The 12,764-nt window shown below is 42.7% G+C and overlaps 1 protein-coding gene across 1 annotated transcript in view; it reads right to left on the bottom strand.

Moving 5' to 3' along the window:
- Nucleotides 1-244: 244 nt before the first annotated feature.
- The window catches only part of LOC311144585 (anthrax toxin receptor 1-like), a gene marked incomplete at its 5' end in the record, with an annotated part of 48,094 nt that continues 35,574 nt past the window's right edge, over nucleotides 245-12,764 (bottom strand). The window contains one exon of the mRNA XM_084180617.1: nucleotides 245-2,030. Coding sequence (XP_084036743.1) covers nucleotides 1,575-2,030 — 456 coding nt within the window. The 3' untranslated portion in view covers nucleotides 245-1,574. The remainder of the gene's footprint in view (nucleotides 2,031-12,764) is intronic.

Below are 12,764 nucleotides of genomic sequence, written 5' to 3'. Positions count from 1 at the left end.
CTGAGCTCTTCAGTAAGGCCATTCTACTGCCAATGTTTGTCTATGGAGATTACATGGCTGTGTGCTCAATTTTATACACCTGTCAGTAACGGGTGTGGCTGAAATAGCTGAATCCACAAATTTGAAGGTGTGTCGACATACCTTTCTATATATAGTGTATACAACAATGAAACCCAACTATGTAACATTAACCATTGATACTGCTGACCGAGGAATTTCACATAATTGCGAGGACTCGTTTGCACACATTTACTTTCATTTATTCGCAATAATTCATTATTTCACCCTACAATCATACTCTGCAAAAATTGTTATCCAATACTGAGTGAACAATACAAAGACACAAAAAGTAAGACATATTTATACACTCTATATGTATAAACATTTTTATGAATGATATAAACGAACACCCATTAATTAATCAAAACACTGTTACATGCATTAACAAATTACTTAAACCACGGGAATGTAATTGCTCTCAGATAACATTGTGTTTTTAATTAAAGCCCCCATGCAGTCTTTTTTAATTTTTAAATCATCACTGTATGTCTAATAAATCACTGTGCGTGTTTATTGAAAATAACTCCAAATTATATATTTTGTCATTTATTTCCCTGTGCCTCCTTTTGCCATTGAAATGCTCAGTCTGATCGTGTGGGTGTGTAGAAAAAAATGAAAATATATATATTTTTTAAACAGCTCTTACACAAAAAAGACATTATCATCATTTTCAAAATGTCTGAGTGTAATTTCGACCTTATAGTGTAGAAATATCATAAAAAACCAGGAAAATCACGTTAACTGCGCTGCCCATTTAAAGGCTCATTAAGGCACAAAATCATCCTCTATGCTGACATTATGCAAACTTGCCCTTGACTTGACAATAATTGTGCAGTAAAGCAGGGCGATTGGCACTGGGACTTTTTAGTGATTCATTGAGATATTACTTTTACTGGATTTACTTTGGCTAATCTCTAAAGAAACTACCACTGGCAAAGAATCCTTCCGCTGCTCATAATAACTTATAATTCAGACTGATACATTATTGGAATATCATTTGGAGACATCTCTCAATTTTTTTCTGAACATAATACTACCTATGCCAACTCTCTAGAGCCTTAGTAAAAACATTTTTTAAGAGGCAACCATCCAATACTTGGCTTTGCTTTGTCACAACGATATCCATCCATTCTTCTGTTGGTTCTAGAATGGACAGATGGGCTTAGCCCTCAAGACCGTGACAAGGTAACCGTGTTTTTGTGCAGACCTGGCCATCTATGGACAACATAGATGTATATCTATGAGGAAAGCTGTCCATCAGGAGACATCTGTAGAACCTTAAGTACAACTTCTCTTTGTACTGTTGACCTAGATGTGTACATGGCCCACTGTAGACAAATAGCTGACAAGTCATCAGCTGGTTGGTTGTGGCGTGAGCCACACAGATATCCTGACTGGCAGTGGAATGAGGGAACAATCAAAGATTTAGGGGAGACAGGACAGTTGTGATTCATGTTGATCTTCCTTGTCCTAGTCATCCCGTGTCCCTCTCTCTTCCAATCACTGCTGAGGATCTACAGAGAGGGGCGTGGTGGTGGGCGGGTAGGGGGTGGGGGCAGGAAGCCTCGTCCTGGAGGAGGGGCCTGAGGGGGAGGGGGTAGAGAGCCGGTTGGGGATGCAGGTGGTGGAGGGGAGGGGGGGCACATAGGAGGAGGAGGAATATACAGAGTGCTTGGAGGAAGGGTTCGAGTTGGAGGTGGAGTGTAAGGTGGAGGTGTAATGGTAGGAGGTGGAGAAATTGGAGGTGGAAGAGGAGTGGTAGAAAAAGGAGGGGATGTTGAGGGCAGTGTGGAGGTGGAGGATGGAAAAGGGGATGCTGGGGGGCTGTTGGGGGGAGGGGGGAGCATGCCTTGGGGAGGCGGTGGGCTGCATCCGCTTGGAGGGGTGTAGATGGGGGCTGAGTGATGGTTGTAGTGGGGGTAGCGAGGAGGAGGATTGGACTTGACCCGGGTGAAGTTCATGCATCGGCCCTGAAACGTAAGAGAGAAACAAGGTTAGAAGAACGCAATGTACTAATTCTGAATCCACTGGTCAGTTGTAGAGGTGGTGTGCTTCATAGTAAAAGGCAATAAAGGTATGCATTATCCAGTCTCCATACATATCTCAAGTCCCGTTTATACCTGCCGCTAACATGCGTCCTTATCTTGCCCGTTTATACTTATAAGATCTGATCAAAATCAGTTCCCAATGAGTCTTTTAATCAACTACACCGGTCTACAATTGTGGGCAGTATCAGAATGAGGACAAGATCAGGGCAAATTACGCATGTTCGAACCAGGTATAAAAGTGGCTTAAGAGACACAGAGCTCATTATTCAAATGAGGAAAGTCAGTCACATTGTCACGCCCTGGCTCTGGGACTCTGTTATGTTGAGCCAGGGTGTGTTGTTTCTATGTGTTTTGTGTTCTAGGTTGATTATCTAGCTCATGTGTTTCTGTGTTGGCCGGGGTGGTTCTCAATCAGAGGCAACGAGTATCAGCTGTTGCTTGTTGTCTCTGATTGGGAGCCATACTTAGGCAGCCTGTTTTCCACAGTGTTTTGTGGGATCTTGTTCCGTGTTGGTTTTGTATTGTAACCAAGGACTTCACGTTATCGGTTTGTTGTTTTGTTCGTGTGGTGAATCTAAAATAAAAGTATGTTCACTCATCACGCTGCGCATTGGTCCACTTCTATCGACGAGCGTGACACACATTGATGTTCCACAGACACCAGTGACAAGACACACATCACAGGAGGTTGGTGACACCTTAATTGGGGATGACGTAATGGCTGGAGCAGAATCAGTGGAATGGTATCAAATACATCAAACACGTTTGATGCCATTCCATTCGCACCGTTCCATCCATTATTATGAGCCGTCCTCCCCTCAGCAGCCTCCACTGACACACATGTATGTTATTTTATTGCTTTGTCAGTTGCGCTGGTCAGTTGAATTAGCTGGAGGCATAACAATGATGTACTGTTTGTTAGAAACTGAATGGGACTATCATTTGTTTTTCAGCAGTACAATGACCCAACACACCTCCAGGCTGTGTAAGGGCTATTTCACCAAGAAGGAGAGTGATGGAGTGCTGCATCAGATGACCTGGCCTCCACAATCACCCAACCTCAACCCAATTGAGATGATTTGGGACGAGTTGGACCGCAGAACAAGCGCTCAGAATTTGTGGGAACTCCTTCAAGACTGTTGGGAAAGCATTCCTCATTAAGCTGGTTGAGAGAATGCCAAGAGAGTGCAAAGCTGTCATCAAGGCAAAGGGTGGCTGCTTTGAAGAATCTCAAATCTCAAATATTTTTTGATTTGTTTAACACTTTTTTGGTTACTACATGATACATGTGTTATTTCATAATTTTGATGTCTTCACTATTATTCTACAATGTAGAACATAGTAAAAATAAAGAAAAACCCTGGAATGAGTAGGTGTGTCCAAACCTTTGACTGGTACTGTAGGTAACTGCCAAAATAAAGGAAACACCTAAATAAAGTGTCTTAATAGGGCGTTGGGCCACCACGAGCCAGAACAGCTTCAATGCACCTTGGCATAGATTCCACATGTTTTTGGAACTCTATTTGAATGTCTACAGCTGACTACCAGAATTTTGATATCTTATAAGGATGTTATGTAATCTATCACAAGACATCTAGTGTTTGTTTAGTTTATTAATTCGACCATTTAAAAAACAAGCACACATAAAACTTGAAAAGCCATACATGCACATGAGTTAAATCATCGAGGATAACACACAATAAAGTCTGGGACTTATTTCCAGTGTAGTCCTCTTGAGACAAGATGGCTAAGCAAGATCCAACACGGTTGCACACAGTATGACAGCGAGATAAAACATAAAAACAAATAAGAAGAACATCTATCTCATCATTGCAATTACATCGTAAGGTACATTCAAATGGGCACAGAAGACATCAGTTTTTTACTTTATTTTTAAAGCTGCCTAGAGAGGACATCGTTTTTATGGGCAGAGGCAATTCCACTCTGAGGCTCCAGTATACAAGAAAGTACCTTTCCCAGCATTACTCCTGAACCTGTATAAGCACACATTAGCAACACCTTATCAGGTGCTGTGATTGTGTGCATCCCTAACATGGGGAAAGTAATCATAGATATCTGGGCGCAGAACCATAAATACTTGTTATAAAATGTTAGTAAGCTCTATGCTAAGTATGCTCCCCAACATACAGTTGAAGTCGGAAGATTACATACACCTTAGCCAAATACATTTAAACTCAGTTTTTCACAATTCCTGACATTTAATCCTAGTAAAAATTCCCTGTCTTAGGTCAGTTAGGATCACCACTTTATTTTAAGAATGTGAAATGTCAGAATAATAGTAGAGAGAATGATTTATTTCAGCTTTTATTTATTTCATCACATTCCCAGTGGGTCAGAAGTTTACATATACTCAATTAGTATTTGGTAGCATTGCCTTTAAATTGTTTAACTTGGTTCAAACGTTTCGGGTAGCCTTCCACAAGCTTCCCACAATAAGTTGGGTGAATTTTGGCCCATTGCTCCTGACAGAGCTGGTGTAACTGAGTCAGGTTTGTAGGCCTCCTTGCTCGCACACGCTTTTTCAGTTCTGCCCACAAATTTTCTATAGGATTGAAGTCAGGGCTTTGTGTTGGAGATTAGGAGACAGCGGTTAACTGTATCAAAGGCCTTCTGTAGGTCAAGCAGTACCATTCCACAGAGATTTCCCTCATCAATCTCTTTCCTGATGAAGTCAGTCAAGTAAAGTAGATATGAATCAGTTGAGTATGAGGATGTTATACTGAGGACAGACACAGGCCTATAATTCCCAGGGCCAGACTTTGTCCCCTTCTTATACAGAGGTATAACTTCAGCTTGTTTCATGTCCTTGGGAAAGATGCCTTGTTCAAGAGAGAGATTAACAATATGGGCAATTTCCTCAGCAGAATCTCTAAGAAACATTGCAGGAATATTATCCAGGCCTGTGGCTTTGGAGCATTTAAACTCTGCTAGCGTACTGGCTACTGCTTTTGCATACATTTGCGAAATATAAAGAGTTTGGCTCGGCATAATACTTATTGACTTGGACGTTTCAATACAAACCAGAACTGGTGGGCAGCTTGCTAACCAGTTTAATGGCAACAGAAGTTTTTAAAAAACCAAGTTAAATTCATTGGCAACCATTCATATACCATCTCCCCCCTGATGTTCAGTCCAATACTGTTTAGTTTGTTTTTGGTAGTACTACTACAGCCTAGTTTCTTAAAATGATTTCCAAAGCTTTTTAGGGTCATTTTTGTTCTCAATGATTATCAGTAAAGTAACCCCTCTTAGCTTCATCCATCCTGCTCTGTGCTTCATTTCTGTGACGTTTGTATAGGAGAAAAATCAGGCTGCTCTTGAGAGTTCTTACATTTCTTAAAGACTGATGATTAAACCAAGGGCTAGATCTCTGCTTTACTCTGACCCGTCTAAGGGGAGCCACCACATTCACCACATCAAGGAATCTACATTTAAAGGCTTCCCAGGCACTGCCTACCCGTACACTATCCAGCACAAGTGACCAGTCAATTTTACCCACTTGCTCCCTAAACATTTCAACACAGTATTTTTTGAGTCCTGTGATTCTAAAAGTTTTGTGACACTTAAATATATCTTTAAAAATCCTCCTTGTAATAAAATGATCACTGATTCCATAGACTATTACTCCACTCTGCAATATTTTGGATTTATCAGACACCAATATTAAGTCAATCGTACTTTGCACTGTTTCACATACCCTGGTGGGACCTTTTATAATTTGGGTCAGAGCAAATGATCTACAGAAGTGCATAAATACATTGTGGGTTGGGCTATCCTTTTTGCAGACATCAGTATTGAAATCCCCTAACAAAATTATTTCCTTCACCAGGGAATCATTACAGTGACAACCCAATTTCGAGACCTTTATAGAATGCATTCTGATTGGGCGGCCTGTAACACACCCACAACAAAAATCGGCTTGTTTTTGGGAAGGAAGATGTCCAGCCAGACAATCTCCAGATCATCGATTAAATCCAATCTGACGTTATAAGCAATGTCCGATCTTAGAAAGGTATACAATGCCTTCGGAAAGTATTCAGACCCCTTTACTTTTTCCACATTTTGTTAGGTTACAGCCTTATTCTACAATTGATAAAATAGTTTTTTCCCCCTCATCAATCTACACACAATGCCCCATAATGAGAAAGCAAAAACAGGTTTTTAGAAATTTTTGCTAATTTATAGTACTTTACTCAGTACTTTGTTGAAACACCTTTGGCAGCGATTACAGCCTTGAGTCTTCTTGGGTATGACACTACAAGCTTGGCACAACTGTATTTTGGGACTTTCTCCCATTCTTCTTGCAGATCCTCTCAGGCTCTGTCAGGTTGGATGGGGAGTGTTGCTGCACAGCTATTTTCAGGTCTCTCCAGAGATGTTAGATCGGGTTCAAGTCCAGGTTCTGGCTGGGCCACTCAAGGACATTCAGAGACTTGTCCCGAAGCCACTCCTGCATTGTCTTGGCTGTGTGCTTAGGGTCGTTGTCCTGTTGGAAGGTGAACCTTCACCCCAGTCTGAGGTTCTGAGCGCTCTGGTGTAGGTAATTCATCAAGGATCTCTCTGTACTTTGCTCCGTTCATCTTTGCCTCGATTCTGACTAGTCTCTCAGTCCCTGCCGCTGAAAAACATCCCCACAGCATGATGCTGCCACCACCATGCTTCACTGTAGGGAATGTGCCAGATTTCCTCCAGACGTGACGCTTGGCATTCAGGCCAAAGAGTTCAATCTTGGTTTCATCAGACCAGAGAATCTTGTTTCTCATGGTCTGAGAGTCTTTAGGTGCCTTTTGGCAAACTCCAGGCAGGCTGTCATGTGCCTTTTACTGAGGAGTGGCTTCCGTCTGACCACTCTACCACAAAGGCCTGATTGGTGGAGTGCTGCAGAGATGGTTGTCCTTCTGGAAGGTTCTCCCATCTCCACAGAGGTACACTAGAGCTCTGTCAGAGTGACCATCGGGTTCTTGGTCACCTCCCTGACTAAGGCCCTTCTCCCCCGATTGCTCAGTTTGGCCGGACGGCCAGCTCTAGGAAGAGTCTTGTTGGTTCCAAACTTCTTCCATTTAAGAATGATGGAGGCCACTGTGTTCTTGGGGACCTTCACTGCTGCAGAAATGTTTTGGTACCCTTCCCAGATCTGTGCCTGGACACAATCCTGTCTCGGAGCTCTACGGGCAATTCATTCAACCTCATTGCTTGGTTTTTGCTCTGACATGCACTGTCAACTGTGGGACCTTATATAGACAGGTGTGTGCCTTTCCAAATGATGTCCAATCAATTAAATTGACCACAGGTGGACTCCAATCAAGTTGTAGAAACATCAAGGATGATCAATGGAAACAGGATGCACCTGAGCTTAATTTTGAGTCTCATAGCAAAGGGTCTGAATACTTATGTAAATAAGGCATTTCTGTTTTATATTTTCATAAATTTGCAAACATTTCTAAAAACCTGTTTTCGCTTTGTCATTATGGGGTATTTTTGTTTGTTTTTAATCCATTTTAGAATAAGGTTGTAATGTAACAAAAGTCAAGGGGTCTGAATACTTTCCGAAGGCACTGTATATGCCCCCACCGTTCTGATTCCAATCCTTCCTGACAACAGAGTAATTGCCCTTCTCAATTTCTGAGTCACAAACAGATGAATCCCACCATGTCTCTGTAAAACATATGTCACCCACCACTGATTTGCGAACCAACAGGCATATCTCATCAATCTTTGTTAGTAGGCTTCGGACGTTTAAGTGCACAAAATGTAAACCTTTCTTCCCAAAGGCCTCGTTGAATTCCTGATCCACTTGTAACTCGCCTCCCGCTGCACTGCCATCCTCCGGCTGCACTGCCTCCAGGGGCCTCTCTGCTGCTACGGAGCACCCCTCCTCATGTACGCGCATTGCCAGCTCACCTTCCACTGCTCCGTCGTCCTCACCACCGCATCCCCTGTCTCTCGCCTCTGGTGGCCTGTGCGCTACTGTGGACCCCCCCTCCGTCCTATGTGAGTCCTCTGGTCCCACTCCACCTTTGATGCTCACACACCCCGCGGATACAGCACACCGACAGCAAAGGTAAGTTTCATTGACCCCATGCCCAAAGCTAGGATCGCTGCATTTTAGATGAATCAACTGCGCACATTCCAAACATACCAGAGCTTTGCTGTTACTGTTAACCCAACGTTCGCAGGAGGTGCATGGGTGCATAGGCCGTTTGATGGTGTTCGTGATAAACTGAGGTGGAGTGCATTGATGGATATCACCCGATAGGAGAAGGCATAGAGTTATTATAAGATATCCACAATTAATTTGAGATTTCAGACTGGCCTTGGATGATCGTTTTGGTTTGTGCCAAGGTCTAATGAATGTTTGGTATATTACATTCCTTCCAAATCCGAAGTGCTGGATGCCGTCAGAAGTGTTGGCGTTGCGGAGAATTTGCAGTTCTTTCATCTAGATGCAGATGCAATTATTTCCAGTGATGTTTAAACCAAACACATCAAGTAAAAGTGCTGCCACCATGCCAAACCTTCCAATCGCCATCTTGCACACACTTTTAGTGGCCCTTTTAGGTACAGCAGATTATCACAGGTGTCTGTAATTATCTCTGGCCCTCTGTGCGGCCTTATCACATGGAAGATATTAAATAATAAAATAAGATGATTTTAAAATAAAAAATAGAATGACAAAGATGTAAAACATTATCCTAAATATAAACCATCAACTTAGTGAATACCATTGCTGTTTGATATGAGGGTATCAGCATTAAATAGCCTTTAAAAAATGCACACACTTTTATTCATGTTACTATGTCAATATGCATCAAACTGGTGGCATTTGTGGAAAAGGTAAATAGTTGGAAGAGTTGCAGAGTTCCTTGAAAATATTGCCATTGATTATTTCATTAATTAGGCAATTTTCTCTTGAACATATGGTCTATCTACTAGAAACTCATGGACACAGATATACAAAATGAAGCTATAAATGTTTAAAAAAGTTATTCAAGTATAAATTACCAAAGTTACGCTAGATTGCCATAGGTTTTCTGATAATTACCAAAATTACTGAAGATTCCAGTAAATTTGATAAATGACCAGTAGCTTTGCAACCCTAATGGCACCACATCATAATGTTTTCTTTGTCTCTAAGTGAAAAACACTACAGCCCCTCATTAGAGCCCCAACACAGGGTCAGCGGAGGAAGCAGGGGCACAGCTCTCTCCCTACTGGCCCTGTCAGGGCACTGGAACATTGGATAAAGGGCATCGGACTGAGTAGGTAATGTCCAGAGGCAGTATTGCTTGTATCCCGACCAGATTCTGTCCCTCGTAGCGGCATTGATTTTGGGGGAACTAAAAACAATGCCTTGACTTGAGATCTTAATTGCAACCAGAGCAGCCTTGTTTACTGAGAGTCAACAAGAAAACTAGAGCTCCGCCTAGCTTCCTGTGTACTAATGAACAGCTTTCTGAAGATGAGGTTTCACTCCTACTGTTAATTATGAATGGCTTAGTAGTGATTTAAGCCTGCAGTCATCTATAGTGTGATAGGTAATAGTCTTATTTTTTTAAAGCTTTTTTCTCTTGTGAGATATTATTTCCTCTCATGTGCTATCCTTTGCTGAAGGCAATGTCATGAGTCATGACAACGTTCCACATTTTCTGATGTCTCTATGTCATTTCCACTGTCTCTCGTCACCATCTTACAGTGGAGAGTGCAGGCCAATGGAGCTACAGTAAACAGTTCTACCTAAGAAGACTGCATTGGTCTTTATGTGTGCAATCAGTGTCCCAAACAGATAGCACCTTTCTAAGCGTGTACTGTAATATCCTCACATTCTCATCAACAAGTTACACAATAAACCACATGGCGTTATATACACGGAAAAAACAAATCAATCAGCCACATTACACAACATCCTGTGATTTGCCAAAATCTTTGGAAAATGCCAAAATCTTTGCAGAAATCTTTGTTTGGACCCATCCCTCAGATGACATGATTGAAGAACTTTGCTGACAATGCACTTCAGCTCCATCCACCCTGAAAAGTTAAACATTAATTCAGGTTTAACTACCTGTGAAGGAGGAAGTAGAGTCTACAGAATCAATATTCCTCTTTGTTCTCTCACCCCCCCCCCCCCCCCCCCCCCCCCTTACAATCTGACGTCGATGTCCGTGGCCGCACGAAAATCGGTGACGTCAGCACGTTTTATTAAATAAAACCTTGTGTGTTTACAGAGTAATCTGAGTACATACAACCTCCAAACAGGGAGGAAAATAACCCGCACACTAACGACTGCCGATGACGAAATACAATCACACACAACACACAATGAAAGACAGAGGGTTAAATAGGGAAGACAATACAACATAATGGGAAACAGGTGTAGACAATCAAGACCAAACAAGTCAAACACAGAAACATAGATCGGTAGCAGCTAGTACTCCGGGGACGACGAACGCCGAAGCCTGCCCGAGCAAGGAGGAGGGGCAGCCTCGGCTGAATCCGTGACACTGGAAGCACGCTTTCGAATTCCCAGAGGACAGCTTCGGTATTGCTGTTTAACTAATCTACAGCCCAAAAAGACAATTCCCATAGACGGCCCCATAGAGAAGTAAAATTTGAAAATTCCTAATAAGAGACTTTAGTCATCACCTTTGTGCACAAAACATGCATTGAATTATTCAAATAATTGTTGTTGATGCCGTTTTTTCCCCCCATCACTCACAGCCGAAGATATTCAAATGTTATATTCATGCTCTGACATTATGAGCCCAGCTGGAGAGGTGGAAGTGGCGGTTGGTTTGTTTAGCTGTCCACATGCTTGGCACGCTCCCGGAGCTGGCAGAGTTCCCCGAGCATGTTCGCGTGATCCAGCTGTCTGTCCACAGGCGTAGTAATCCCAGTAAAACCAGATCTATGGTGTATGTGAGCGTGAGTAGAGTACGTTGAAAACAATGGTCGGCCATCTTGGACGCTGTGTCCAGTTCTTTTATAGCTCAATGGTCGCAATCCACTGAATCAGAATGGTTTGAACTAGAAACTATTTGGATCCCACTATCGAAGTCTGAGACTCAGAAGCTCACAAGAGTTGTCTGAAGGTAACCCAGTACTGGGTGGTAGAAATGAATAAAAGTGAATATGGGGTGGAATGTGCCAAAACAAAGGGGGTAGAAAAAAATATATATCCTGAGCTTTCTCATATCACTCAGATATAAGAACACTTAAAAACATAATTCCTTTGGATTTATTTTTGGACTATCTGGTTTGCCATGTATGAATGTGTTATTCAATGCGTTTCTATGGGCTAACAACAGTAATGCCAAATTCAATGTCTCATCAAATAATGTTTTTATTCTTTTTTATGCCTACAGAGAATAAAAAATGTAATAGCAAAATGATCCATGGTATGGCCATCTTAAAACAACTCCATATGTTAGCTTAGTAGTGTCAAGGTTCTGATGTGGATGTGGTGGTGGAGTCAAGCGCAGGACACAGAGGAATAGTCAAGACGACTTTACTCAATACCTCTTAAGGTACACACAAAATAACAGCCTCCAAAACACAAGAGGTGTAACAAATACGCGAGTGCGTAAATCCCACAAAAGCCAAAGACACAGAACCTAAACATACAAGACAGGCGGACAATAACACACAAAATGCAAACCTAACACAGGGGAACTTATAGGAGACATAATCAAGACAGAATACGAGACAGGTGCACCAACTAGACATAACCAAACAAACATCGAAAACATCAAGCGGTAGTAGCTAGTACTCCGGGGACGACGAACGCCGAAGCCTGCCCGAGCAAGGAGGAGGAGCAGCCTCGGCGGTCTCCGTGACAAGTAGATATCGCCCTCTAAAGTGAGTTCAGCAGACGGGGGTGAATTCTTTAAATGAACAACCTCTCCCTCAACGTGACCAAGACAAAGGAGATGATTGTGGACTACAGGAAAAAAAAGAGGACTGAGCACGCCCCCATTCTCATCGATGGGGCTGTAGTGGAACAGGTTGAGAGCTTCAAGTTCCTTGGTGTCCACATCACCAACAAACGATCATGGTCCAAACACACCAAGACAGTCGTGAAGAGGGCACGACAAAGCCTATTCCCCCTCAGGAGACTGAAAAGATTTGGCATGGGTCCTCAGATCCTCAAAAAATTATACAGCTGCACCATCGAGAGCATCCTGACTGGTTGCATCACCGCCTGGTATGGCAACTGCTTGGCCTCCGACCGCAAGGCACTACAGAGGGTAGTGCGTACGGCCCAGTACATCACTGGGGCCAAACTTCCTGCCATCCAGGACTTCCAGGCGGTGTCAGAGGAAGGCCCTCAAAATTGTCAAAAAGACTCCAGCCACCCTAGTCATAGACTGTTCTCTCTGCTACCGCACGGCAAGCGGTACCGGAGTGTCAAGTCTAGGTCCAAAAGACTTCTCAACAGCTTCTACCCCCAAGCCATAAGACTCCTGAACAGCTAATCATGGCTACCCGGACTATTTGCACTGCCCCCCCACCCCATCTTTTTACGCTGCTGCTACTCTGTTAATTATTTATGCATAGTCACTTTAACTCTACCCACATGTACATATTACTTCAACTACCTCAACTAGCCGGTGCCCCCGCACATTGACTCTGCACCGGTAC

The sequence above is a fragment of the Coregonus lavaretus genome (genome assembly GCF_964263955.1).
Source record: "Coregonus lavaretus genome assembly, chromosome: 17".
Classification (NCBI taxonomy): Eukaryota; Metazoa; Chordata; class Actinopteri; order Salmoniformes; family Salmonidae; genus Coregonus; species Coregonus lavaretus.
This window is presented reverse-complemented; position numbering and strand designations above follow the sequence as displayed.